General features: G+C 54.9%; 2 protein-coding genes across 10 annotated transcripts; one reads left to right on the top strand and one right to left on the bottom strand.

Moving 5' to 3' along the window:
* KLC3 (kinesin light chain 3) lies at positions 1-7,708 on the top strand. Of its 7 annotated transcripts, none has more exons than XM_073225275.1 (13): positions 1-119; positions 3,025-3,317; positions 3,703-3,942; positions 4,224-4,290; positions 4,619-4,838; positions 5,231-5,318; positions 5,392-5,493; positions 5,967-6,140; positions 6,669-6,759; positions 6,833-6,873; positions 6,950-7,056; positions 7,208-7,271; positions 7,520-7,708. In XM_073225275.1, the coding sequence occupies exons 2-13, from the start codon at positions 3,060-3,062 to the stop codon at positions 7,589-7,591; spliced, it is 1,524 nt and encodes a 507-aa protein (XP_073081376.1). In that variant the 5' UTR covers positions 1-119; positions 3,025-3,059; the 3' UTR covers positions 7,592-7,708. The 7 variants fall into 7 exon arrangements, with proteins under 7 accessions (XP_073081376.1, XP_073081375.1, XP_073081377.1 ...); XM_073225274.1 differs by having other exon boundaries at positions 2-119; positions 3,052-3,317; XM_073225276.1 differs by having other exon boundaries at positions 113-315; positions 3,052-3,317.
* Positions 6,367-22,163, bottom strand: ERCC2 (ERCC excision repair 2, TFIIH core complex helicase subunit). Of its 3 annotated transcripts, none has more exons than XM_037005444.2 (24): positions 22,015-22,163; positions 21,628-21,727; positions 20,581-20,658; positions 20,438-20,500; positions 20,156-20,323; positions 18,071-18,187; positions 17,868-17,984; positions 17,514-17,637; positions 17,322-17,418; positions 17,049-17,182; positions 16,806-16,974; positions 14,498-14,616; positions 12,491-12,560; positions 12,309-12,378; positions 12,123-12,224; positions 11,008-11,071; positions 10,368-10,489; positions 9,273-9,365; positions 9,102-9,174; positions 8,812-8,882; positions 8,562-8,705; positions 8,303-8,446; positions 7,831-7,929; positions 6,367-7,039 (listed from the first exon to the last, which is right to left on the bottom strand). In XM_037005444.2, the coding sequence occupies exons 1-23, from the start codon at positions 22,017-22,019 to the stop codon at positions 7,837-7,839; spliced, it is 2,337 nt and encodes a 778-aa protein (XP_036861339.1). In that variant the 5' UTR covers positions 22,020-22,163; the 3' UTR covers positions 6,367-7,039; positions 7,831-7,836. The 3 variants fall into 3 exon arrangements, with proteins under 3 accessions (XP_036861339.1, XP_073081372.1, XP_073081373.1); XM_073225271.1 differs by having other exon boundaries at positions 20,156-20,269; XM_073225272.1 differs by lacking the exon at positions 22,015-22,163 and adding an exon at positions 21,817-21,835.
* Between the last annotated feature and the right edge of the window lie 5,745 nt (positions 22,164-27,908).

The raw sequence follows: 27,908 nt of genomic DNA, 5'->3' as shown, positions 1-27,908 counted from the left end.
CCGCCCCTCAGGGGAAACGCCCGCGGCCCGAGACGCGGACGCAGCTGGGAGCGGCGGGGCGTACGGGACGCTGCCGGGAGCAGCGGGGCAGAGCGGGTCCCGGAGCCGGCCGCGGTCAGGTGGGCGCCGGGAGTGCCGGGCGGGAGTCCCCGGGGCCGCAAGGATGGGTTGGGGGAGAGCTGGGCCTGGCGCACCCCTGGGCCCCTGGCCTAGCAACGGGACCAGCCTCGGGGCCCCTGGAGGTCCCCTGCCCCGCCCTGGGGCTCCCCAGGGTCTGGAGACCCAGGTGGGACCGCGCCCCCTCCCCGTGCGCAGGTAAACAGGAGCGAGGACTGGGCGGGGCCTAGGGTGTGGGAGGGGGCCCCTGTGTTCGCGAAGCCCGGGTGCGCGGGGCTGCGCGGCCCCGCCTGGGTTAAGTTGTGTGGTTTGAGGGGCTTCCATAATGCGGGCCTCCTGCCTGCCGGGTGTGTGTGTATGTGTGTGTGGAGATGACATGTGCGTGTGTATGAGAGATGATGGGCGAAGCTCAGGTGTGTGTGTGATGGTGTAGGAAGCTCATGGGTGCATGTGATGGTGTCAGGCTGTGGGTATGGGTGTAAAAGGGAGATGAACTGGCCTGTAACCCTGCAGGGACTCAAGAGGCACTGTGTGAATTGCTTCAGTAAATGAAAATGTGGGCGACCTCTGTGGGTCCGCGATGTTCTGTGTGTGTCTGTTTTTGGGCGTTGAACTGTTTATAGAATTAAGTGTGGATGTGACCAAGAGGTGTGCGGCTGTGGTTGTCTGCCTGTAAGATGGGGTGGGTCTTAGGGAGGTGGGCATTGTGTGTGGCACAGGAAGGATGGGGGGAACGGATTACATTGTCAGCTGTGTGGGGCTGAGGACATGGAGGGGGTTAGCTGCCTGCAGGCCGTACAGGGGCGCGAGCTGCTGCGTGTAGAAGCAGTCTGAGTGTTGGGCAGCTGTGATCTAACTGTACGTGTCATGAGACTGTTACTGGGTTGTTGGTATGGCTGTGGCTGGTGGGTGCGAGGCTGTGTCTGGAGCATTCAGCTCAGCTGTATAAGATGGGGTGTGCGGTGGGAAGGTTCTTCACGTTGGCAAAGTTGTGTGAATAATGGTTGCAGCTGTCAGGATGACTCAGTGAAACTTCTGTGATTGTGAGTTTGACACATTATAGGGCTTGTGTGTGTAGGTATGATACACATATGTATACATATGTACATGGAGAGAGAGCAGTTGATTACATGCCTGCATCACTGCCTGAACATAAAAGATTGTGAGCATTCAATGAGCAGGTGCCAAAACCTCTCGGCTGCTTATGGTGGACACAGTAGCTTGAGTAAAGTAGGCCTGACAGGGTGGGTGTGGGAACCCTGGAACTGCCGATGTGTGTCACCAGAGCTGTCTGTGCTGTGGTGTCTATGACACCCACTTGTGACGGCATAACTTAGTCTGACTTCAGGGGTATTTGCACAGCCGTGATTGAACTCTATAGGTGTGTCTATGTGGATGCCACATACAGGCGTGTGGATGCCACAAGCATGCGTGTGAATCCCTGGCTGGCTTGGCACAGTGGGGGACAGCGGAGCAAGTGGGGAAGGTGGTTTCAGGTCCACAGTGAGTCGTGGGAGTGTGCGCAGGCTTGGAGGTGGCGGTGGGCGGTGGGGTGAGGGCTGAGTGTGGGTGGAGAGGGCATGCGTTGTGGGGGAGGTACAGGCGGTCTGCCTGCGAGTGATTGGGGATTTGGTTGTATTTTCACAGGTGACAGGATGAGGGGGAGAGCTAGTTTCTGTGTGTGTTGGCTTTTATTTCTGAGGAAAACGTATCTAGGTGTTGGGCTGTGTTTCCAAGAAGGGAGTGTAGATGTGTGTCTCTGAAAGAAGGGTAGGTGTGTGTCCCCCTGAGTTGGCAGGCTGCATTAGGTTGTATTTTGAAAGGCAGATATGCATGTGTGAGTGTGCATATTTTTATTTTTTAGAATTGAAAGAGTGTGTCCAGAGTGTGTTGTGTTTCTGAGTGTTTCATTGTTATTTCTAAGAGACAGAGCATATTAAGTTGTATTCAGAGAGGGGCATATGTGTGTATTTCATTGTATTTGAAAGAAGAGCATGTGTATTTTTGAAAATATGTATTGTGTTTTTAAGAAGGAGGGTGTGTTTCTGAGAGGGGAGTGTGTGCATGCCTGTGTGTGTGTGTGTGTGTGTTGTACAAGGGCTCCAGGGGAACCATGAGCTGTTCATTGACTTTGTCACCCACATACAACCACACAAAGTCCCATATGTGAGACCCCCACCCCTTATAATCTTGGCCTCAGACCCTCAGCTGTTGCATGGCCAGTGTGACATCCATGGGCCACACCTGCCACACCTGTGTCCCAGCATGCCTTGGGCTGACTGGGCCTGTCTGCAGTGAAGGGTGGAGATCCTTTAACTTCGGGATCTGTCAGCTCCTCAGGCCCTGGGAGCCAACACGTGGGGTTCCCTCCCTAGCCCCCCAATCTAGCACCTCCTTGCTTCCAGCAACCCAGCCCCTTGGGCTCTCATCCCCGCCCCAGCCCCAGTGGTCTGACTGGTTCCCAACAAAAACACCCTAAGAATGAGCTCACAGAGAGGCTGCTGCCTCCACATGCCCCACCCCACTCACCCAGCAGGGGAGGGCACCTGCAGTCCAGGTCACACGGCCGGGAGGTCTGGCCAGGGTATCTGGGGTCCTTGGGGTGGGGAGGATTGACCAGGTGAGCTGAGGACAGGTGGGACCACAAGACAGCTGTCTACCCTCTTTTGATTAGTTATACACAGGGTTTTGGAGTTGCCCTCAGGGCAGAGCCCTGCGCTGAGGACAGGAAAGGTGGCCTAGACTGTGCTGGCTGGGATGCTGGCTGTGGGACAGGATGCTGGCTGGAGTGAGGAGGGCACGAGGCAGAGGGCTGGCAGAGATGGCTGGAGAGGAAGACAGCTGGGAGAGGTCCTGCTGGCAGAAATGGCATGGAGACTGAAGGGTTGGCTCTTCTGGCCCCAGCAGTGATTCCCCAATCCTGGCCACCCTCAGGAGCAGCCATGTCTGTCCAGGTGGCAGCCCCTGGAGGCACAGGGCTGGGCCCAGAGCGCTTGAGCCCTGAGGAGCTGGTGCGGCAGACGCGACAAGTGGTGCAGGGGCTGGAGGCCCTGCGGGCCGAGCACCACGGCCTGGCCAGGCATCTGGCTGAGGCCCTGGCAGGACAGGGCCTGGTGGCTGGCTTGGAACTGCTGGAAGAAAAGCAGCAGGTGGTGAGCCACTCACTGGAGGCCATCGAGCTGGGGCTAGGCGAGGCCCAGGTATGAGCAGCCGCGTATGCAGGGAGGCAGGCCTGGAGGGGAGGCCGAGCGGGGCCAGGCCAGAGATGGGCCCTGGGCAGCACTGGGGGCAGGGGGTGGGAGGGGGGCTCGTGTGTGACAGGGAACCCTGAACCAGGTGGGGTCCTTCTGTAGAACCGTGGGTCCTGGACAGACTTTGGGGTGGCACGGGTGGAGTATGAGGAGTCCCTGCACGTAATTTATGTGCCTGGGTGAGGTGAGAAGGGTGCCTGGGCAGGATTTGGGATACCCCTGGGAGCCTCTTCACATCCTTAGAGTCACACTGGAGGGGTTGCTGCCGACTCTAGGGGAATCCTGATAGAATGGGGGTGCTTTGAGATCTTGGGCTGGACTTGAGACTCCCAAGCCCCGGCAGGTGCTGCTGGCCTTGTCAGCGCATGTGGGGGCGCTGGAGGCCGAGAAGCAGCGGCTGCGAGCACAGGCCCGGCGGCTGGCCCAGGAGAACTCGTGGCTGCGGGAGGAGCTGGAGGAGACGCAGAGGCGGCTGCGGGCCAGTGAGGAAGCCGTGGCCCAGCTGGAGGAGGAGAAGGGCCACCTGGAATTCCTGGGGCAGCTGCGGCAGTATGACCCACCTGCAGAGGGCCAGGTGCCCTGGGGGCCGCCCCTCCTTAGAGGCCTCACAGCCCCCAACCCTCCGCAGAGCCCCAGAGCCCTAGACAACCCAAGAACCCCAACCCTCTGCAGCGCCCCATGACCCCAGACCCACTAGGACTTCTGCAGAAGCCCCCATTTCCACAAAGCTCCAGATCCTCCCCAAACCCTCAGGAGACCCCTGGGGTCAGGACCACTACCACCCTGAGATTCAAGACCCTGGTCTCTGAAAAAGGTCCCCAACACTTATGACTCCCCACTCCCCTGTCCTTGCAGCCAGAAGCCCCCCTTCGCCGAGACAGCCTGGTCTCCTTGTTCCCCAGTGAGGAGGAGGAGAGGAAAGGTGGGTGTGGGGGAGCCCATCATTGTGGGGTGCTCAGCCATGGAGGACAAAAGGGCAAGGCTGGGGAGAGACTGCTGGACCCCAAAGTCTCCGAGCAGGAGATGGGGGAGGGCAGGGTGTCAGAAGCATGAAGCAAGTGGCTATGGTAGCCAGGTGGGCCCTGATGTTCATATCCCACAGGCCAGTATGCCTGTGACTCTGGTCTCAGAGGTCAGCGGGGGGTTCCAGGGGCCAGTTGGGCAAGGCAGTGGTAGCTCCCAGGTGTGTGTCCCCCCACGTGGGGCTGCAGAGGTAGGAGGCCTGTGTGACTCATGCCCACCACTCCCAGGTCCTGAGGCAGCGGGGGCTGCGGCTGCTCAGCAGGGTGGCTACGAGATCCCGGCCCGCCTTCGGACCCTGCACAACCTTGTGATCCAGTACGCGGGACAGGGCCGCTATGAAGTCGCCGTGCCACTGTGCCGCCAGGCCCTGGAGGATCTGGAGCGGAGCTCAGGCCACTGCCACCCTGATGTGGCCACCATGCTCAACATCTTGGCACTGGTATACAGGTGAGGGCTGTAGCCACTGGGGCTGTGAGGGGCAGTAGGGTAGGGACTGCTGGGCAGAGGCAGGGGGGATCCTGATACTCTGCCAATGTGCCTGGACTGGTGGTGGGGAGAACAGGGGTCTGGGGAGGCCACCGTGACCTAGGCAATGAGGAGTCAAAGAATATGGGTAACAGAGACCCCAACAGAATAGGGGAGACCTGGGGTGGCCAGAGGCTTGGCAGTGATCTGGGGGTATAGAGACCCTGTGCTGGGCTTGGGAGGTGTGGGGAGACCCAGAGGGGACCCCTGAAGGGTGCCACCAATGTGGTTCTGCCAGGCCCCTGGGCCTGCTGGGATAAGCCGAGCCATGGCCCAGCCAGGCTGACCCCCTCCATCCTTGGGGTCCCCCACAGGGACCAGAACAAATACAAAGAGGCCACGGACCTTCTGCATGATGCCCTGCAGATCCGGGAGCAGACGCTGGGCCCTGAGCACCCTGCAGTGAGTGACAGCCCAGGAGGTGGGGCTGTGGGGCGGTGCCTCCCACCCTGACCTGCCTCCCTGAACTCCACAGGTGGCTGCCACCCTCAACAACCTGGCTGTCCTCTACGGGAAGCGTGGGCGCTACCGGGAGGCGGAGCCCCTGTGCCAGCGTGCCCTGGAGATCCGGGAAAAGGTGCCACCCATTGGCCAGCCCCAGAGTCCCTTGTCCTCTGTGGCCCTTGTCACTTGGTCCTGAGGGTTCAGTTCCAAGGCTCTCATACCATCATCCTACGATGTCCTGCCCATCTGACCTGAACCCAACTTGAGCAGATTACCCAATCCCTTGACCTTCTGTGAGCTGTTTTGTCTCCTGACTCTGACCCCTCCTCATAACTCATCTCATATACCCCCCAACCCTGCCCTTTCTAACCCCATGTGACCACCAGTATAACCCTGACCTTGATCTACCCTTTCATCCCTGGTACCTGAGTTTCTGGACCACCTGACCTGATTAATCCCAGTTTGCCACTGTAACTTCTGCTCCCCAACCTCATGTTCTCTCCACTCTGATCCTATAACCCTAACTTACGGTCCTGCTATAGTGACTGGCACCAATGGCCCACCAGTCCCAGTGACCCTAATGGCTTGTGACCCCATGACACCTAGGTCCTGGGCGCTGACCACCCAGACGTGGCCAAGCAGCTCAACAACCTGGCGCTGCTCTGCCAGAACCAGGGCAAGTTCGAGGAGGTGGAACAGCACTACGCCCGAGCCCTGAGCATCTATGAAGCCCTGGGCGGGCCCCACGACCCGAACGTGGCCAAAACCAAGAACAACCTGGTGAGGGAACAGACCGGCAGGGGCCTACACGGGGCAGGCACCCAGTGGCTTGCGAGTGGGAATCTTTGGGCCCTTAAGAAAGGGGTCCCTTAAGACTCGGCCTCCAAGCTGGGCCCTGACTGGTGACATCACTTAGCACACAGGACACGGACACATCAGGAAACCTGCAAGTTGGTGGCCGGAGAATAGCTCCAGTGAAAAAAGCTAGAGACTGACCAGGAGCAGATGACAGCAACAGTATTTATTGAGCTCTAGCCCCCAGCCCCACTTCCTTGTATGCTTCCTGTGTCATCCATTTCTTAAAGGACCCTATGAGGCAGGTGCTCCTATCGGCCCATTTTTGCAGATGAGGGAACTAAGGCACAAAGAGGTTGTGTCACTGGCCCAAGGCCCTGAAGTCACCTGCCCTCGGTCCCCCAGGCTGGAAGTGGGGGACAGGCTCCAGACCCATTCTGCTGCAGCGCAAGGCCGTGAGTGCAGGGTTCCCAGATTTGCGCCTAGATCACCCAGGCCACGCCCTCCCCACAGGCCTCAGCCTACCTGAAACAGAACAAGTACCAGCAGGCAGAAGAGCTGTACAAGGAAATCCTCCGCAGGGAGGACCTGCCGGCCCCTCTCGGTGAGCCCCAGCTTCTCCCCCACCCCAGGAGGCTTCTCAGTGTCCTCATGGGTGTCCCCTTCCTGTTCCTCAGGAGCCCCCAACCCAGGCACAGCTGGCGATGCAGGACAACAGGTGAGGATGGGCTTTGCGTCTCTCAGGGTGGGGATGGGGGTACGGGACTGATTAGTGTCCCTGGTACCCTCCCCAGACCCTTCGTCGGAGCAGCTCATTCTCCAAGCTTCGTGAGTCCATCCGGCGTGGAAGCGAGAAGCTGGTCTCCCGTCTCCGAGGCGAGGGGCTGGTGGGGGCAGCTGGGTGAGTGTTGGATCAGAGCAGCAAAGAGCCCTGACGGCTGCAGCCCACCCCTGCCCCGGTCCTGCCATGGTGCCCACCTGGTGCTGGAGAGGTCTCCCCCAGAGTGGAAGCTAGCCACTCCTGGACTCACCTGACCTCACACCCCTTGCAGGATGAAGAGAGCTGTGTCACTCAGTGTGCTGAACACAGACAGCCCAGGGGCTGCTGGGATCCAGGTGACGGGGGACAGGGAAACCTGGGCCAAGGGTCCAGGTGGGGGGACCACACTGGCATGTTGATGTGGGAATGGACCCAAGGACAGGGGGATGGATGGGTAAGGCTGGATGTGGGGACAGGCAGATGAGCAGTAAGGCCAGTGGGAAGAACAAGCTGGCAGGCAGGATGCCGGGGGTGCCCGAGTACAAACGGGACAGCACTGCTCTGCCCCTCACCCACCCATCAACCCCCCCATGCCTGTCCCCAGGTCTCCAATCGGCACCTGGGCGAGGCCTCGCGGACCCTCAGCACCAGCACCCAAGACCTGGGTCCCAGCTGAAGGTGACAGACCACGAGGCTGCAGCTCCCAGGGGGGCTGAGGAGAGCTGTGGGGGAGTGGAGTGGCTTCCCCAGTACCATCTCCTGAGATTAAAGGCCTTGGCTCTGGTGGTCAGGAGTATCTGCCTGAGGTTTCCTGCAAGGACCTTCAAGTACTTTCCCCGAGGCCCCACGGTGCCTGGGCCCAGGGTCAGGCGAGACTCAGGAGTCGTGAGAACACCTTCACGGCCCTGCCCCCACCTCACACTACAGCTGCTGGGCGATCTGCTCTATCCTCTGCAGCGTCTCCTCCGATTCCAGCTGCTCCAGGCTGAGCAGGGACAGGCCCAGCTGATCCTCCTGGGGGAGGGGGAGGGGGAGGCGTCAGACCAGGGGATCCAAGACTCGAGGGCCAGTAGTGTATGGGCTACAAGACAGGATGCTCGACTTTGGAAACACCCGTACAATGCGAAGACAAGCCTGAGGGAGGCAGCAGCCTGACAGCTGTGTCTAAGCCAGGAGAGGATCAGCTTTCTGGAGGCCCTGCCTCCATGGTGTCCCCTGCACCTGCCCATCTGTAGCCCTCAACTCTCCCCAGGCCTGGCACACGGTGCACACAGTCAGCTTTGTTAAGGCCAAGGAGCCCTGGGGAGATAGGCCAGGGGATCTTCCTGGAAGAGGAGCTTAGCCTGGAAGGGTGAAGGGAAGCAAGGACAGGCCCCATTGGGCTCACCCGGTGGAAGGGCTGCGCCATCTGCCTCAGGAAGTATTTGGCGACCTGGACCCCCTCATCGACGGTCAAGTTGAGGTTGGCATCTGTGAGGTGCTCCTGGATCCAGCGGGGCAGTTTCCCCCGCTTGTCTGCCCGGGCAAACCGCTTTGAGTGGGAGAGAGGCAGGGTGTCAGGCCCCTGGTTTGAGGCGCCCAGGCCCTCCCCACCCGGACAACCACTGGGGGAACAGCCTGGATAGCGGAAGCCCCTGAACCTGCACCTTGTCCGCGAAAACCATGAGGCCATAGTCTGTCTTGCCCCTGATGGCCCGACCCACACATTGAGCAGCGTGGCGCATGGCGTCGAAGGTGAGAAAATCGTTCTCTCGAATCTGAAACTGGTCCCGCAGGTACTCCAGCCGTGCCTGTGGGTGAGGTGAGGGCACGGTCTCAGCCTGGCCACCCCTTCCCACTCCACACAAGGCCCAGGTGGGGGAGGGCCCAAGAGACGTGGCCCCAGGTGCAGCTCACCTTGAGAATGCGGCTCTGGGTGTAGACATAGGGGACACCGAACATGATCACAGCCCGTCCGTAGTGGTGCACTGAGGAGGTGGAGACAGGTGATCGTGTGGGTGGCCGCAGGGGCCAACCCTGTGGGGCCCAGGAGGCCATGCTGTTTGATGGGTGTGCTCGGAGGGCCCCACCAGGCACTCAGAGGGAATGGAAGGCCCGAGTGCACCCAGGCCACAGGTGGGTGGTCCCCTAGAAAGCAGAAATGGCCAGAGCCAGTGCTTGTGGAGGGGAGAGCCCAGTCCACTCACCGAAGTCGATTCCCTCGGATACTTTGCCTCGAGCCACCGAGAGCAGGATGGCCCCACGGCCATTCTCGCAGGCCTGGGAGGCCAAGACAGGAGATGGGTCCGCTCAGAGCTGCCTTGTTTGGCCTGTCTGCACACTGGTCTTTCCGCATCTCCCACCCCACCCACTCTCACCTCCTGGTACTTCTCCAGGGCGACGCTGGTCTCAGCTCCATCTTGGGTCTCGATAAAAAGCAGCTTGTTCCTCTGAATGTTTTCAAGGATGCCCTAGGGAAGGACACCAGGCAGGCCGTGGTGTGGGTTGGCAGAAGGTGGATTAAGGACACGGGTGTTCTGGCTACACTCAACTCTGCCCTGGATGTCCATATGGGAAAATGAACCTCAGCTCTGACCTTACACCAAGATGAACCTGGGGTACCTCACAGACCCAGATGTGAAGGCTAAAGCTATAGGGCTTCTAGAAGGAAGTGTGAGAGACTATCTTTGTGGCCTTGGGGTAGGCAAAGCTTTCTTAAATAGGATACACAAGGCACTCAGGATGTGGGGCTCACATGATCAGCAGCCACCCTTCCCACAGTGTGGAAAGAGCCCTTTTGAGGATAAGACCAAGGTCTTGGCTGGAAATGGATGTGGCCCCTGTCCGCTACCCCCTCCTTTCCCTGATGCTTGGATTAGCCAGGTTCCTCACTGCCCACCCTGAGTATCTGCTTTAACCTACCCCAGAGCTGGGCTCAGAAGCAGGAGACACAGCGGCCCCCTCCCCGACCCGCTCCTGCCGGCCCCAGGGCCCAGCTGTGGCGAGCCCCACTTCTGGAATGCTCCAGGAGCTCGCCCCACACTCCCCAGCAGGGCTCCTGAAGACTCCGCCTGAATCACTGCCCAACCTTAATTCTCCAGAACCTTCCTCTAATGGCACAGCACCCAGTTAGTCACTCCTGTTATCCAGTGTCTCTACATCCAGCCACATGTGCTAGGACAGTCATGAGTAACCCCAAGAACACCAAGGGAACAAGGAACTCAAAAGGTCAGGTACAGTCACCTCTCCTGGGAAGGAAGGCCCCACGGATGCTGCTAACGTCTGAGTTCTTCACCTGGACGTGGAGGGGGCACAGCAGTACACACTGCTTAAACCGTTCACATGTATTTTATACGCTGTCCTGTCACCTATGATGCGCACCACCATTTAAAACACACAAATGAAGCCAACACACAGGAAGAAAGCCAAGAGCTGACGAGGGGCCGTCCCGAGGAGTGGGCGGCCGGGCGTACCTGCTCATACCAGGAGGCCACGGTGCTCTCCATGTACTGGTAGCTGGTGAAGAAGGCCACAATGCCGTCAGGGACCACCGCGGACATCTCTAGCAGGAGGTTTCCGTAGTTCCGGATCACCGCTGGGAGGGGTCAGAGGTTAGGCCTCTCCTGGCCCGGGTCCTCCTCCCCATCCTGATGGGCGCTTTCCTGTCTAATGCCCTGTCTTTGACTTTAGGTTCCTAGAAACTCCCCTGAGGTCATCTGTGGGGTTGTTCACACACATCCCGCTTCTCCTTCCAGGCCCCTGGGAGGACCACCCCACCCCAGCCCCCAAAGTTGTTTCCATGTGACTTTCCCTGGCCAATGAAATGGCTGCAGAAGTGGCCATGTGCCACGTCCAGGTGAGCAACTTTATGGGGCACTGCGCAAGCCACCACAATCCCTCCTGTCTCATTCCACCACTGCAATGTGTCCAACAGTGAGAGGGACCTGGGGCAGGCCCCCGCCAACCCAGAGTGGCCCACACCGCAGGCAAGAAGTAACCGCTGGTGCCCAAGCCACTTTGACTTGGGGATGTTTGTTAGCGCAGTGTGACTCAGCCCGCTCTGACGCGCCTCCCCTCGGGGGCCCACGCAAACCAGCCCCACGGGCAGCATACCGATATCTTCCCGGGTCTCAAATTTGGAGCTGATAGCCACCTGGTCATTGCCGCGGCCAATGATCTGAGAGGGAGAGAGGTGGTAACAAGCAGAGCCACAGCCACGGCCCCGACACTCAGTGCCGCCTGCCTGCTAGCGCTGTCCTAGGCTGCTTACAGACCCTGTCACTGAGCCCTCAGCTACCCTGTTATCTGTGCTACACAGATGAATGACCTGGAGCTCAGGAAGGTGAGCTGCCTGCCCAAGGTCACATGGCAAATAAACAGCAAAGACGTTAGTGAACCCAAGTTTGTCCATGTTTGTAACCAGCAGTGCCCTCTGGCCAGCCCCAGCCTCCGTGCCAGCTGCTTCCAGGAGGGACGCTCCTCACAACCTCCACAGCCTCTGATGTGTTCCTACCGGCACCCATGATGCCGTGCACGGCCACCACCAGCCCGCAGCCCCTGAAGGGCAATTCCAAAACACTCTGCAAGCCCCAGGTGTTTGAGTCGGGCACAGACTCATACAGTTGCCGAAACTTCCCTGCCCTGAGTCTACTCAGAATCCTGACCTACCTCCCTCAGTCTGACCCTTCAAAACATTTTGCCGCAGAAATACAATATGACTTTCACTGGAGGGTGTTGGACAGACCCTGCTGGGAGTGCTACATACCCACAGCATATCCCTTGCTTCTAAGGTCTGGAAAATTCTGAATTACATTTGACCCAAGGGCTTCCGGAATAGACCGAGGGCCCATGCTGTGATGCCCATTTTACAGAGAAAGAGACTGAGGCAAAGCAGAAGGGTCGCCTGCCAAGGTCACAGCCAGAGGGTGAACTGAGCAAAACCATGCTAGCCAAGATGCTGACTGAGCCAGGCCTTGGACCACATAGGCATTTTACACCCATTACTCCACTAAATCCCCTCGGCCACCTGTGAGATCAGGGAGATGCATTCCCACCTTACAGATGAGGAAACCGAGGCTTGGGGAGTCATGCCCCCAGGGAGAAGCAGCACCGAGCCCAGGACTGTCTGAAACCAGAATCCGTGCCTTTTGCTGTAAAGCTCTCCTTCCTCGGGCACTGGCGGGAGTGGCGGGAAGAAAGGCTGCCCCGCCCCCCACCCTTCTACGCACCATGGGGCACAGGCAGACCCGGGCCAGCGTCATGGTGAAGGTGGCCAAGGTGACGGGGTGGAAGTCCAGAATCTTCGGGTAGATGTCCAGCGGGGACAGTGTCTGTAGTAGGGACAGCAGGAGGCATCTTAGCAGGACGGGGGCAGGAGCACAGTAGAGGGCTAGGGGCCGGGGAAGGGTCCTCACCCCAGACGTGATGATGACAGACTGAAAGCGCTCAAACACGGGTTTGATGGCCAGCGAGGCGTCCATGCAGCTGCAGGAAACAGATGGTGGGGTGAGGGCCAGGCCAGGGGGCGGGATCCCCATGGCCCATTCACACCCCCACTGGGATCAGGTCTCACACCCCTACTGGGATCAGGTCTCACCTAAAGTGAAGGATGGGGTTGGTGATGGTTGGGGTCCTGTCATCAAAGGGCTCGATGATGATGGTGAAACCTGCAGGGGCCAGTAGGGTTCCCCAGCACCAGTCAAAGCCATAAGCCCTCGGCCACCCCCTTACCCGCTCCCTCCTCCCAACCAGTTAGTGAATGGGACCAGCCACCAGCCACCCAAGCCTAAAACCAAGGCATCTGATTTCGAAATACACCTCGACCTGCGTACCTGGCCCCAGGGCTGACACCTGGGAAAAGGTGTGCATGCGGAGGATCCTGAGCAGGGAGCCCCAGAAGCTCCTCAGACCCCCATCCCACCCCTCACCCAAGCCTGGGCCCTCTCCCCTGACCTTTGTGTCTAAGCCATCAGGAGGATGGCCAGCTCTGCCACCAAAGTCTGTGGTCTGCCCACTTCTCCATCCCTCCCAGTCCAGCTGCCACCACTTCCTGACCAGACCACTGCAGTTGGCCCCTCACTGGACTCCCAGTTCCCACCCCTGTTCCCTTCCTGGCAGCCAGAGGAACCCTGGGAAATCCTGAGTCAAGACACATCCCTCCCCTGCTCAAAAACCCTCCACGGCTTCCCATACCCCTCCCAGGGCCCAGAATCATCTGTAGGACCCTGCTTCGCTGACCCCATTTCCTCCTTGCTCATGGACCTCCTGCCTAACTTTTAAAAACCACCAGGTTCACTCTACCCAAGGGCCTTTGCACTTGCTGACTCCACTGCCTGGAAAGCTCCCTAAGCTGGGTCTCTCTGGTCATTTGGGACTCAGCTCCTGTGTCAGCTCCTTAGAGAGGCCTGCCCGGGCCACTGCAGGAATGCTCCAACACAGCAACATATTTATTTCTTGTGAAAACCATTTCTTCCTAGAATTATCTTTATTTATTTGCATCTTTGCAGTCTCCCCCTCTAGAATATAAATTCCAGGAGGTCAGGAGTGGCGTCTCTCTTGGTTCCTACTTTTTCCCTAGTGCTGGATCTGGCATATTTATTGAACAAATAGATGAATGAATAAAATCACATATTCAATTTCACTTAAAAAAAAAAAGGGTCATCAATTCTTGCTGGGGTCATATCAGTGAGAAGGTCTGGCCCTGTCTTCTTGGGGTTCACAGTACAGTGATAGGGACACAGACTTGTCCCCAGAGAGTGACCACTCAGAATGGACAGGACTGGGATGAGGGAGTGCAGAGGAAAGGGCCTGATATGGCCTGGGGGTCAGGGAGGGCTTCCTGGAGGAGGGGACATTTCCACTGGGCCAAGAACTGAAGGAAGAGGGGCTAGTTGGGCTGAGGTAGCTAGCTGGGGAAAGATGTTCCAGGTAAATGAATGTGAAGTGCTGGTAGATGGGAAGAGAAAAGAGAAAGCCAGCCCCAGAGGGAAGATGGGACAGGACAGAGGGATGGACACAGAAGGAAGCATCCAGCAAGACTTGCTGCTGATGCTGGAGTCGGGAGATGGGCTCTCTGTCCTGCTGGGCCAGCCCAGCCGCAGGATGTCGGGCAGGCCTGACCTGGTTTCCTGGACAGAGGAGTAATCCCTGGGGATCGGGCTGAGCCCTTGGCCCACTTTAAGCCGAGGAAGGGGAGGGGACGCTGACTGGCAAAGCCTCCAGAACACTCTGCCCTCTCCCTGAGCTTCTCTCTCAACTCCTCCCTCCCGTGTCCCCCACACCCAGGCACCGAGTCACCACCTCTACCCCCCAGCTCTCTCTAACACCTCCCTTTCTCTTGTTCCACAGTGGCCCAGGCTCCTCCTCTCCCACCCCAGACCCTGCCAGAACAATCTGTCTAAAGCACAAATCTGCCCCTGCCCCCCGCTTGCTCAGAACCTGCAGTGACTCCCCACTGCCCTCACAAACAAAGCCCCAATCCTGAGCCCAGCCCTGCAAGGTTTTGAGTGTTCCAGTCTCAGGGATAACCCTCTGGACTCCACTGGGATCCTGACTGCAGCTGCTAGGGGGTCGGTCCAGCAGAAACAGGAAGAGGTGAGCTTACCCTTGGCATAGGTGCTGACGAGGGTGGCGAAGTTGGCGAGCAGGGTGAGTGGAGAGAAGTCGGCAAGGTCAGCGATCTCCAAGGTGTGCAGGAGGGAGCGGAGGCGTTCGGCGCAGAATCTGGAGCAGAGGTGAGATGGGTCAGGGGGTAGCAGCAGGTGTCACAGGACCAGCAGCCCCCTCCTCCACCATGAGAGCATGTGGCCACTCATCTGTGTCCCCAGGTGACTGGGTGAGCCCTGCCCCAGAAGGGCAGGCGCTGGGGACATTTCAGTCACCTCTGTCCCCACACTGTACAAATGCACATCACACACAGTTGCACAATGGCACACAGAGACAACCATACACTCCAGAGTCACGTGATGCCGTCACAGGTGGTCACACAATCCCATACACAGGTTCTCAGACAAAACAGGACCCACACAACCACACCCAGAACCCGGCAGCCACATGAATCTTGCACAGCTGCAGTCATACACACTCATGCCAAGAGTCTCTCCTACTGTCCGTCACACTTGGCCACCCTGGTGCAACACAGCATCAGTGTCCCCACATGCTCAGAGAGGACAACCTCACACACTCCTGCAGTCTCACACACACGCCAGGCCACCCAGTCCCGAACACTGGCAGTCAGGCTTGAGGCTCTCACCCCTCCGACAGGTCGTGGAGCAGGAGCACCTGGCTTTGGAGCCAGATGGACAGAGTTTAAAACCTGCCCCCTGAACGCCATTTCTTCAAGTCTGCCTTCTCTACCAGCCCCCGCTGGATGGCGTGCCGGCTCTGGGTTCCCCCAGCCCAGCCTTGCCCACTCTGGTCATCCCTGCCTGGGGACAGGTGCACCTCCCCTGCTAGACTGTGTGCCCTGGGAGGGCACGGCCAGGGCTGTTGTGGTCATTGCTGGGTCCCCAGCACCGCCCAGCACAGGGCTGCACGATGGAGAGGTGCGCAAGGAATGCACATTAGATGAATAAACACAGGAGGAAAGTCTGGACAGCCTGGGCCTTCTCACAGGTGGCCCATCTCCTCACGTCCCCTCCAGGGACTGTCCCATCTCTGGGCCCTGATCTCAATCGCATATTCAATGTCTCTTCTCCCAGTTCCCACCATGTTGGTGGGGTGGGACGACCTCACCCTCGCTCCCACTGCACCCCCTGCCAGAGGCCAGCTTTCCGGACCCTAGGCTGGACGAGGCGCTCTCTCTGTGCTGCGAGCCCTCGGGCCTCCCCCATTCTAGCCCTGCCCACTCTGGTCATCCCGGGTGGTGAGTCCCCGGACAGCAGGGCCCGAGCTTTCTGTCACCACAGTGTCCCCAGCAGAGCAGGCACTCGGGGAACATGGGTTGGTTGGCTAAGATCCACCTCTGTCCTCTCAAGACTCCCATCTGGGAGTCAGGCGGGGCCACACTGAGGGTCACCCCACCCCCGCAGAGGCAGAGCAGCCAGCGGCTTGGAGTCCTGCCGGCCTGGCTTCACACAACGACGCCACGCATGGGCAGTGGCCCCCACCCCTGGGGCCGCAGCGTCCTCCCTGCAGCTCAGGGACACCGCACTGAGATTCCCTGAGATGGGGAACGTGAAGTGCTCAAGACTAGCTAAGTCACTTGTGTCACTGCTTCTCATTTAACCACTCCAGAAATCTGAGAGGCAAGGTGATGACCCCTACCCATTTTATAAAGGAGAAAACTGAGGTTCAGAGAAGACCAATGACTTAACCGAAACAGCAAAGGAAAAGTGTAGAAAGCCTCACCCCGAGTCCCGGGTCCACTCTGCCTGCTCTGCCCCAGGGAGGTGCCGCACCCCCAGACTGCATCGTTGGGGAGGCAGTGACAGGCACTGGTGGGAGGAGACAGGGGCTCAGAGGACTGTGGCATTTCCCCCTGGCTCCTACCCTGCTGGTCAAGAACCCCTCTCCAGAGCTGCACCCTCCCCTGCCCCTGTGGCCTGGGGTGGAAATCTCTGTGAGCTCTAGCAAGTGTCCAGGGCCCTTGTCACCCCATCAGCCTCCCTGCCCTTCCCACCTGCTCTGTAAAGTCCATCAAACCTTCTTCAGGTAAATTATCTGATCAAGCCATGTGTGTGGCCAGGCCCCCGCCCACCACAAGGACCCAAGACCAGCTCTGACCTTGCCCATGGACCTGCCTGGTCTACCTACCGCCATCACACACGCTCCCTCCACATTCCTCGCTTACTCCTGATGCTGGCAACATGGTGCCTGCAAGCCGAGGCGTGCGGGACAAGGCTCAAGAGGCACTCGGGGCCTGCCCACCCCCCCATCCCCGGAATGCCTCCCCCAGCCGTGTGGGGCCACACCTGAGGGGCTTACGCTGGATGCACACACGCTGGGCCAGGCCGCTCAGGAAGGCGGGGGGGCTCTCCTGCACCACGTGCTGCACACGTAGCCGCCACTTGACATATTCCAGCAGCCGCCGCAGGAAGCCCAGGAAGTGCTCAGCCGTGCGGATGGAGCCGGGCACTGCCTCTGCAGGGACGAGGAGTCAACCGCCAGGCGGGGGAGTGGGACAGGGAGCAGGTGGCGGTGGGGCAGCAGCTCACCCTGCAGCACCTCATCGGGCAGCACAGGGTTAGCCAGATGGGCGTCGGTCTCCCGGGCTGCACTGGCCTCCCGCAGCCCCTCTACCAGGCGCCGGTACTCATCCCGCAGACGCTGCTCGTCCGTCTCCTTGATCCTGCAGGGAGACAGGGGGTGTGAAGAGCAGGGGACCCCTGTGGGTACCAGGATGGGGCTGGCATCCCAGGGGGCAGGTCAGAAAGAGAACAGGGGTCCAGGAGAGGCACCGAGGTCTGCCAGCCACCCGCGCCCCCTGCCTGAGCACTGTCTTCTGCAGGGTCTCCAGGTTGCCCTGGCACCGGTCCAGAGTCCGACGGGTGATGTTGACACTCATGGAGTCGATGCAGACATTGTCTAGAAAGGACAAGGGTGAGGGCTGGGCTCAGTCAGGAAGACACAGTGGCAGCCCGAGAGCCTGGCATACCTTGCCGCCCTGGCTTCCTCCTCACCAATGTTGTGGGCCTCGTCAAAGACTACGACAGCCTTGCGGGCCAGCTCCTTGGATACCAGGTCTGCAATCTTGGGGTCCAGGAGGTAGTGGTAGCTATAAACCACCACATTGGCGTGCAGGATCTGGGGGGCAAGGAGGACAGGGTTACCCCAGGCTGCCTGCCTCCCCATCCATGCCATAGCCCATCATCCCCTCACAGGCCCATGGAGGCAGGCATGGCACAAATATAAGCCAATGAATAGACAGACTGATAGACAGACATATGGTACAGACCAATCAGGAGATGCAGGCGGACAAACAGATGGGCAGGCAGTCTGTATCCCCCTCCGCGCATACCCGCCAGCCTCCTCACCGAGTAGCGGGCAAGGAAATAGGGGCACCAGCCCTGGCGCTGCCCCAGGGCCTTTAGGTCATCCAGGTTGTAGATACCAGCAGGGAGGGGCACCTGGCGCCCATGGATGTCAAACTCCTGGGGTGAGAAGACACCTGGGGGTCAGGAAAGTTGGCTGTCGCAAGTGGTCTCGCCCTTCCTCCTTCACCTGGCTGGGTAGGCACCTCATAGAAGCGGCAGTTGGGAAGGCTGGGGTCCTGTTGGTACTGTGCCCGCATGTAGGAGGCCGTGAGGCTGTGGCATTTCCCATCGACATCCTTCCCAAAGCGCAAGGGCATCACCTGGGGGGCCAGAGGGCATCTTAGCATCCAGAGAGGCTGAGGAGCCCAACCGCTTCTTGAACGTGAGGCTCTACATCCCCTGGTTAGGTGGGATGGGATGCTGTTCGGTCCTTTATCCGGTGAGACTCAGGGATTTTTGGAAAACTTGAACTTCAGTCTGTTTCAATATTACACAGTTAAGATACTTGAGAACTTAATGCGTGGATGCAAGAGTGGTAAACTTGCTAGACTCAGGTTATTATTTTTAAAACATTAAGCCCTATTTACAATGGAATATTACTCAGCCATAAAAAAGAATGAAATCTTGCCAATTGTGACAATATGGATGGACTTCAAGGACATTATACTAAGTCCAATAAGTCAAAGACAATACTGTATGATCTCACTTATATGTGGAATCTTAAAAAAAAACAAAAAAATCTCAGCTCATTGATACAGAGAACAGACTTATAGTTTCCAGAGGCAGGGGACGGGGAGTGAGAGAAATAGGTGAATGGATGAATGGGTAAAAAGGTACAAACATCTAATTAGCAGATAAATAAAGCATAGCACGGATATAAAGCATAGTGTGGTGACGATAGCTAACAATACTGTATTATATCTTTGAAAGTTGCTAAAAAAGATCTTAAAAGCCCTTATCACAATAAAAGCATTTGTAACTACATATGGTGACAGAGGTTAAATAGAGTTATGAGATCATTTTGCAAGTACACAAATATTAAATCATTATACTATACACACCTAAAACTAATATAATGTTGTATGTCAAATATACCTCAATGAAAAAAAAAAAATTAAGCCTTGAAAATCTTTAGTGTGTAGATTAAGGGTAAATGCTTTATCTTTTAAAACGCTGAAACTCCAGAACCTTGCAAGGTCTAGGAATTAGAAGAGGTTGTGATTGCCCAGTTTGAGACCCCGCCTTGCCCGCCGTCCTACTCTGCAGCTCTGTTGGTGGTAACAGCACAGGCTGCCTCTCCTCAGAGCAAAACCTTTTCCTTCACCAAAGGGAAGGCTCTAAGTTGCCGACCCTTCCTTCTCCCTTTTCCACTTAGCAGTCACCAAGGCATATGCTACTTCTGACTTTCATCTATCATATCTATAATTTATCATATATTCTTACAGAAATGCTACATATGTTTCATGAGTTACTACATAAAGCGCTTAGAATAGTGCCTGACAAACAGAGAGCCCAATGGTTTTGTAACAATTTAAAAATAACTCATGCTCTATTTGTCATGTGTTATTATATACAGTAATATAATGACAACTTCTAACACTATTTTAGCTCTTTGTACATGACAAGGGCTGTACATGATCTTTCTTGCCCCGTTTTTTTAATTATTGAGATACAATTGACACATAACATCATATTAGTTTCAGGTGTACAACATGATTCAATACTTGTATATATCGTGAAATGATCACAGTAAGTACCATAGTCACAATTTTTTTCTTATGATAAGAACTTTCAAGATCTACTCTCTTAGCAACTTTCAAATATACAACAGTATTATTAACTACAGTCACCATGCTGTACGTTACATCCCATGACCTATTTACAACTGAAAGATGGTACTTTTTTACCCCCTTCCCCCATTTCACCCACCTCTGAGCTCCTTGCCCCATCATACAAATGTATGAAGCAACTGACTCATTATCCCCATTTTACAGAAAGAAAGATAGACACCGAACTAACAAGTTTCAGAGCCAGGAAACCAGGCCTGCCAGATTCCAGGAACTGCCTTTTTAGCTACTCTCAAACTGGGAGAAAGTAGGAAGGCTCCCTGGACGAGGCATGCTTGCCTGGAACACAGTGAATCAGAATTTGAAGGGTCACAAGAGAATCCAGTGTGTGGTCCCTCTATGTCTCCCAGAGAGGTCTGGTCTGGGGATCTAGGACTCCTGGTGGGAGGGCAGAGTTTCCTCAACCCTGGGGCTTAGGGAGAGGGCGGAATGGGTGCTTACCTCAGGGTGAATACACAGGTTCTTCCGTGAGCTCAGAGCCAGCCCCAAAAATGGCAGCTTCTCACCCTCCTGCTTCTCATAGAAGTTGACCAACTTGCGTAGCTCTTCAATCACCTGTTCCAGTCGAGGAGGTGGGGGGACACTCGGCCTCGTTTGCAGCACAAGCCCCTGACCAGGCAGGCCCATCACCTTCCCCAGATCCCCAAACACCCCCCAAAGCTGTGATGGCAACCACCAGGAGTGCAGGGAGCATGGGGGACACCAGGACAGGCCCTGGCTCACCTTCTCAATTTCAGGCACGGTTCTCGAGCAGTAGATGAGTTTAGTCACCTCCAGCGGATACGCCTGCCGACGACAAGGGGCTCAAACCTTGCCTGGTCCCTTCCCTCTTCCCCCTCCATGGGCCCAGTCAGGGGGTCACTCACCCGCTGGTATGCCATGATCAGGGCCAACAGGGACACTGTCTTCCCAGTGCCGGAGGGCATCTCCAGGACTCCATGGCCCTGTGTGTTAAGGGCAAGAGGGACAAGACACAGGGTCTCAGAACCTCAGAGACACAAACTCTAGGGACCACCTCCCTCCAGAATGCCACCATCTTGGAACAACAGTTAAAAGTCTGTGCCCCAGTGGGTTTGAACCCCACTTCTGCTGCTGCTTTGTTGAGTGGTCTTAGGCAAGTACGTTCACCTCTCTGACCTTAGTATCCTCATCTTTTAAATGGGTCTAAGAAGCACTTCTACAAAGCCTGACTGAGGAATATCGAGAAACTGCAGGGGGCTTAAATATTTAGCATGGTATCCGAAATACAGTGACTCTTTTTTCTTGTAATTTAGTAAACACTTCTCTAGCACTTCCTCTGTGCCTGGCACTATTTACTAAGTGTCTTACATCAGGGTTTTTCGACCTCAGCTCTATTGACGTTTTGGGATTGGATAATATTTGGTTGTGGAGGGCTGTCCTGTGCACTGTGGGGTGTTCGGCGGCATCCGTGGCTTCCACCTACTAGATTCCAGCAGCAACCCCACGTACACTAGTATATCAACCAGGAATATCTCCAGACATCACCAACTATCCTCTGGGGACAAAATTGGCCCCATTTGAGAAACGCTACCTTCCTTGGTGAATTAACTCATATAACCCTCACGTGAATTTCCGAGGTAGATAGTATTACTATCCCCATTTTGCAGAGCCGAAAACTGTTGAACGGGGAGATTAAGTGGTTTTCCCAAAGGCACACAACTGTGGATCCAGGAGTGCAACCTGGGTGGCCGACTGCAAAGTCTATATATGGCAGCCTTTGATAAATACATGTTAGCTGCTATTATTAACCATTATTTTAGATAACAGGTTTGGGAGTGCTAGCTTCCCAAGGACCTGATTTCTAAAATCCGGACACCCTCCAATCTCAGTCTGAGACGCACGTGTGGCGGCCCCACCTCTCAGATGGGGCGCGGCGGGCCAGGCCCACCCACCTTGGCGTCCAGCGTGCGTTTGAGCTCCAGCATGTAGGAGAATTGCTCCGGGTAGATGTAGTCGTACGGGAAGTAGACCAGCACCCCGTCCACGTTGAGCCTGGAGGTGGGGGCTGCCGGGTCAGTCCCCGGTCCCCTCAGCCCCTCTCCAGCTCCCACACTTCCCCGTCGTCCGGCCCAGTGGGTTACCTGCCGGGCACCGGCCCGCCAGTTCCCCCGGAGCCTCCCGGTCCCCCCGGCTTCTCCTCAGACCATCCCCGTTACCGCCCTGTGGGTCCTGCGGCTGTCCCCACCCCACCCCTTGACCTCCCCAGGCGCGCCCACCGGTACCCCCATTTTCCGGACCCCTGTAACCCATCCCGTGCTGCAGACCCAAACCCCTCTCACTTCATGGCGCCCGCCGCTGCGTAAAGCTGAGTCGACCCGCCTCCCTCATAAACATTCAGTAGAGGCAGGATCCGTGGGCGATCTTGAGGTGCCGCTCCGCCTTTTTCACGAAGCCATTGGCTGATCTCGCCCGTCACTCCTCTGGGGCGGAGCGAATAGAGATGGCGCGCTTGCGCACAGCAATGCGGGGGCGGGCTCCCGAGAGGGGATCGCCGAATACGAATACCAAGAACAAAACATGGAAGGAAGAGAACCGAGAGAATCGATTCATTCATTTGGATTTGGTCTTCCTGCATCTGCCCAGATTATCCGAGCATCGAAAAGAGACTAAAGGAAAATATCAGGGAAATTGGGGGCCCCTTTGGGGCCTACGATTTAGGAATGGCTTCCCCGTACCAGACAAACAGGCACTTCAAAAATGCCTGCTATGTGTGTCCTAGACTTCTCTGGGATAAATACTCCTCCCACTTATTTAACTCCTGCTATTTGCCAGATACTGTCTTAATCAGGCAGTAATGGAAAGGCACTGTGGTTTGGTGGTTAAGATGTAAGTAGACTTTGGAACCAGAATGCATGGGTCCAAATCCTGGTCCCACTGTCTTATTAGCTGTGTAACCTTGATCAATTTACTTTAATTCCCTGGAGTTCCATTTTCTCATAGAGACAATGAGATTATCTACGTACAATGTAGACGATGCTGAAATTAACCCACATAAAGCAGTTAAAACTGGGCCTAACTAATACTGAGCATTTAATAAATGCTACTAACTTTTATGTACTCATTCAACATATAGCTATGTGGTATCTACTGTGCTAGGCCTGAGGACACGAAGGTGACGAAGACAGCCCTGTTCCTGTCCTCAAAGACCAGATATTAAACCTACAAATAAATATATAATTACAAGTAGGACAAGTGCTGTGAAGGGAAAATTCAGGCTACCATAAGCACTACTATGTACAGGAAGCCTGCTGTCAACTGTGGGGGTGAGTGAGTGTTGGCCAGCATGGAGTGGTCAGGAAAGGCTTCCTTGAAATAATGAGGTTTGAGTAGAAACCAGCCAAAGGGGACAGATGAGAGAAGTGGAAAGGGTGTTCCAAGTAGAGGGAACACTACAGACAAAAGCTCTGAGGCGAGAAAAAGCTAATGCATCAACGTGCTGGAAGGAGTTTTGTGTGGTGGGATTCAAAAGCAAGAACAGAGTAGAGAGAATGCAGCTGGCTAGGAGGGCAGGGCCAGACCAAAAATCTTTATGGTGGCCTACAGAATACTCTCTGACTAGCTTGACCACTCATCACCTCTACCCCAAACCACCTTACCTTTCTCTAATCTCCTGTCTCCCCCAGCTCATTCTGTTTCAACCATGTTATTTTACTTACTGTTCCCAAAACACAACAGGCACATCCTACCTCAGGGCCTTTGCATCTGCTTTTCCTTCTGCCTGGGGAGCTCTTTCCCCTGATGTCCACATGGCTGACTTCCTCACACCCTCCAGCTCTTTTTTCAAGTGTCACCTTCTCAGGGAGGCCTTCCCTTAGCACCAAATTAAACTCAAGCCCCCACCGCCACACACACACCACTGTATCTCCCTTTCCTGCTTTCTTTTTCTTCAGACCCGGTATGACATACTGAATATTTGACTTATTTATTTTGTTTAAAAGGTTACCTCCATAAGGACAGAGATATTATCCATATTATGTACAACTGTATCTGCAGTGCCAGCTACTGGACCCAGTACACAGCAGGGACTCAACAAGTATTTATTGAAGGAGTGAATCATCAGGGGAGTGAAATGGTCAAATTTCGTTCTGAACCCCTAAGTCACTTAGGGTGCCCTGTGACACATGAACTGGGGGGACTAAGACTGGCAAACAGGGGCTAGTCGGTGGCTAAGGCTGGGATAGTGGAGAAAAGAGTTATGTCATTTTAAAAAAAATAAACTTTATTTAATTTTTTATTAAGGTATGATTGATATACACTCTTATGAAGGTTTCACATGAAAAAAACAATGTGGTTACTACATTCACCCATATTATCAAGTCCCCACCCACACCCCAGTGCAGTCACTGTCCACCAGTGCAGCAAGATGCCACAGATCCACTATGTCCCTTCTCTGTGCTACACTGTTCTCCCTGTGATCCCCCCACACCATGTGTACTAAACATAATACCCCTCAGTCCCCTTCTCCCTCCCTCCCCACTCACCCTCCCACACCCCTCCCCTTTGGTAACCACTAGTTCATTCTTGGAGTCTCTGAGTCTGCTGCTGTTTTGTTCCTTCAGTTTTGCTTCACTGCTATACTCTCCAAATGAGGGAAATCATTTGGCACTTGTCTTTCTCTGCCTGGCTTATTTCACTGAGCATAATGTCCTCCAGCTCCATCCATGTTGTTGCAAATGGTAGGATTTGTTTATTTCTTATGGCTGAATAATATTCCGTTGTGTATTTGGACCACCTCTTCTTTATCCATTCACCTACTGATGGACACTTAGGTTGCTTCCATATCTTGGCTATTGTAAAAAGTGCTGCGATAAACATAGGGGTGCATATGTCTTTTTGAATCGAGAAGTTGTATTATTTGGGTAAATTCCAAGGAGTGGGATTCCCAGGGCAAATGGTATTTCTATTTTTAGTTTTTTGAGGAACCTCCATATTGCTTTCCACAATGGTTGAACTAACATTCCCACCAGCAGTGTAGGAGGGTTCCCCTTTCTCTGCATCTTCGCCAGCATTTGTTGTTCTAAAAGTTATGTCATTTAATCCTCAAACCAGCCCTATAAATCACATGCTTTTATCATCCCCATTTTACAGATGAAAAGCAGGCTCAGGTGAGATGAGTTGCCCACATCCCGTTTTATTCTAGTTTCTGTGTGTCCCCGTCTGTGTGCATGGTAGTTTCTGGAGTTGTTCTGGGCAGAGAAGGAGAGTGTCACTCTATTCCCTGTTCAGCAGGGATTAGGGAAAAGAGCCTGAAACAACCACAGGACTTAGTGGAAAAGGCAGGAGGGCCATGCCGGGGTTGTGACTTCCTTCATAATCCCTCACTTTCTTTCATTCATTCATTCATTAGATATTCCCTGAGCCCCTGCTCTGTGCACGCCCTGTGCTGGTGGCAAAAGGCACACAGCAATGACCGAGGTAGCACCAGCCCTGCCCTCCTAGGGTGCACAGTCCAGTGCAGGGGACAGAACCATCCCCAGACACTGAGGACCCAGAGTGGACAGGGCTGGGATGGAGAGCAGCACCTGACCTAGCCATAAAGCCTTGGCCAAGTCTTTCTCAGAGACTCCATTTCCCCACCTCTAAAGTAAAGATAATGAAATTTACATCAACACATGACATTGTACAGTCATAGAAATGAGACTATACTTCCGAAGTTAGACTTACACTCTGAAAATAGGCCCTAGGGGGCCTGTAGAACTCATAATGGTGATGATGGTGTGGGTGGGCATCAAGTCAGTTAGTGAGGTTGTTGACATGACCCTGAGCCCTAATCAAAGCCACACACACAGAGACACTCTTGCAGTGCCACATACAAGGAGAATGAACTGGGAAGGGCAACCACACATGACATCAGATGGTTGGAAGAAAAGCATGGTGATGCCCTCCATTTTGGAGGAGCTTGCATTCCACATGCTGCATTCTAGCCCCCTTGCTGCTTACTCCTCTGCTCTCTACTTGCCTCCAGTGGCATCTTCTTTGCCTGAAGTGTGGCCTTCCCCATCTTAGCCTGCCTCACTCCTACTCCTCACTTTCAGGTCTCAAAGAGACATCTCCTCCTCCTGGAAGCCCTCCCTGACTCCCCAGGCTGGGTCAGTCACCCTCTGGGCTCCTCCATCCCAGCCCCAGTTACTTTATTAAAGTAGGTGGAAGGGAGGGGAGACATCTTAACACCAAGTACATAATAAAATGAAGTTGGGAATTGGACTTACTCATGCCAGGCATTGGGCTAAGCATCCTGTCACCTTCTGACGTCATCTCCCACTCTTCTCCCCCAGCCCACTCCTACCAGCCACACTTGGCCTCCTGGCTCTCCCGCCCAGGCACGGGGTCTGTGTTAGTCAGCTAATCTGTGCAACAAATCACCACCAACTGTAATGGTCAAGAACAACTGTATTTATTATCTCACAGTTTCTATAGATCAGGAATTGAACACAGCTGTAGTCATGCCAGTGCATCTGGGAAATGATCCACCGCTAAGCTGATCAGGTGGCTGCTGGCAGGACTCATTTCTTTGCTGGCTGTTGGCCAGGGACTGCCCTCAAGCTCCTGCCACGTGGGCCTCTCTGAGGGCAGCTGGCTTCATCAAAGCAAGAGGAGCCAGAGAGAGAGGCAAGCAAGATGGAACTCACTGTTTCTTATAATGTCAGAAGTGACAGGCCATCACTTTTTTAAATTATTTAATTAATTGATTGATTTTTATATCATTAATGTACAATTACTTGAACAACATTATGGTTACTAAACTCCCCCTATTATCAAGTCCCCCCCACATACCCCATTACAGTCACTGTCCATCAGCGTAGTAAGATGCTATACAATCATTTCTTGTCTTCTCTGTATATACTGCCTTTCCCATGTCCCCACCTGCTACATTATGTGTGCTAATTGTAATGCTCGTTTTTCCCCCTTCTCCCTCCCTTCCCACCCATCCTCCCCAGTCCCTTTCCCTTTGGTAACTGTTAGTCCATTCTTGGGTTCTGTGAGTCTGCTGCTGTTTTGTTCCTTCAGTTTTTACTTTGTTCTTATGCTCCACAGATGAGTGAAATCATTTGATACTTGTCTTTCTCCAGACAGGCCATCACTTTTGCTGTACTGCATGCCTTAGAATGCATCACTACATCCAGCCCACGGTCAAGGGGAGAAGTCATTCAAGGGTGTGCATACCAGAAGGCAGGGATGACTGGGAGCCTTCTTAGAATGATGGCCGTCTGTGCCCTCCCAGCCTTTGTAGCCACCTCTCCCTCTGTCTGGAAGGCCCTTCCTTCAGATCTGAGTGGCTTCCTCCTCACCTCTCTCAAGCCTTCCCCAGAGGTCCTTCCTTCAGTGGGGCCTTCCCTGACTGTTCTACTTAAATTGCAATACTCCCTAGGGAGGCTGAATAATGGTCCCCAAAGATCCTCAGGCCCAGATCTCCAGAACCTGTTCCCTTCGTAGGTGTGATGGAGTTAAGGCTCTTGAGATATCCAAGTGCACCCTACCTGTAATCACAAATGTCCTGGTAAGAGGGAGATTCAATAGCAGGACAAAACAGGCAATGTGACACTGAAGCAAGATGCTGGCGCAGCAGGCTTTGAAGACACAGGAAGGAGGCAGAGCCAAGGAATGCAAGGAATGCGTTCCAGAAGCTGGAAAGGGCAAGAAAGCTGATTCTCCCCTAGAGCCTCCAGAGGGAATGTGGCCCTGCCAACACCTGAATTTCAGCCCAGTGAGTCTGATTTCGGACGTCTGACCTCCAGAACTATAAGACAATATGTGTGCTGTTTTAAGCCACTGAATTTGGGGACATTTGTTACAGCAGCCATAGGGAACAAATACACCTCCCAATCAGATGCAATATACCCACCTCTCCTGCTTAGTTTTTACCATAACAGTGATCAGCATCTGATGCATTTTTTTGCTTATTATTTTGCCTGTCTTTTCCACTACAATGTCAGCTCAGCAAAATCAGGGACATTTTATAACTGTTCATTAAGGACAATGTCAAATGGACACAAAAGTTGAGAGAATATATAATGAAGCCCCATGTACGCTAAGCTTCATCAGTTTTCAACTCAGGGCCGACCATGCTTCCTGTACTTCAACCACTTTCCTGTTGATTATTTTCAAGCCAACCCCAGATACCATTATCATTTCATCTGTAAATATTTCAGAATGTATCTCTAAAAGCAAAAAG

The sequence above is a fragment of the Manis javanica genome, chromosome 17 (assembly GCF_040802235.1).
Source record: "Manis javanica isolate MJ-LG chromosome 17, MJ_LKY, whole genome shotgun sequence".
NCBI lineage: Eukaryota > Metazoa > Chordata > Mammalia > Pholidota > Manidae > Manis > Manis javanica.
Note: the sequence above shows the minus strand (reverse complement) of the source record. Positions and strands in the feature narration are given on the sequence as shown.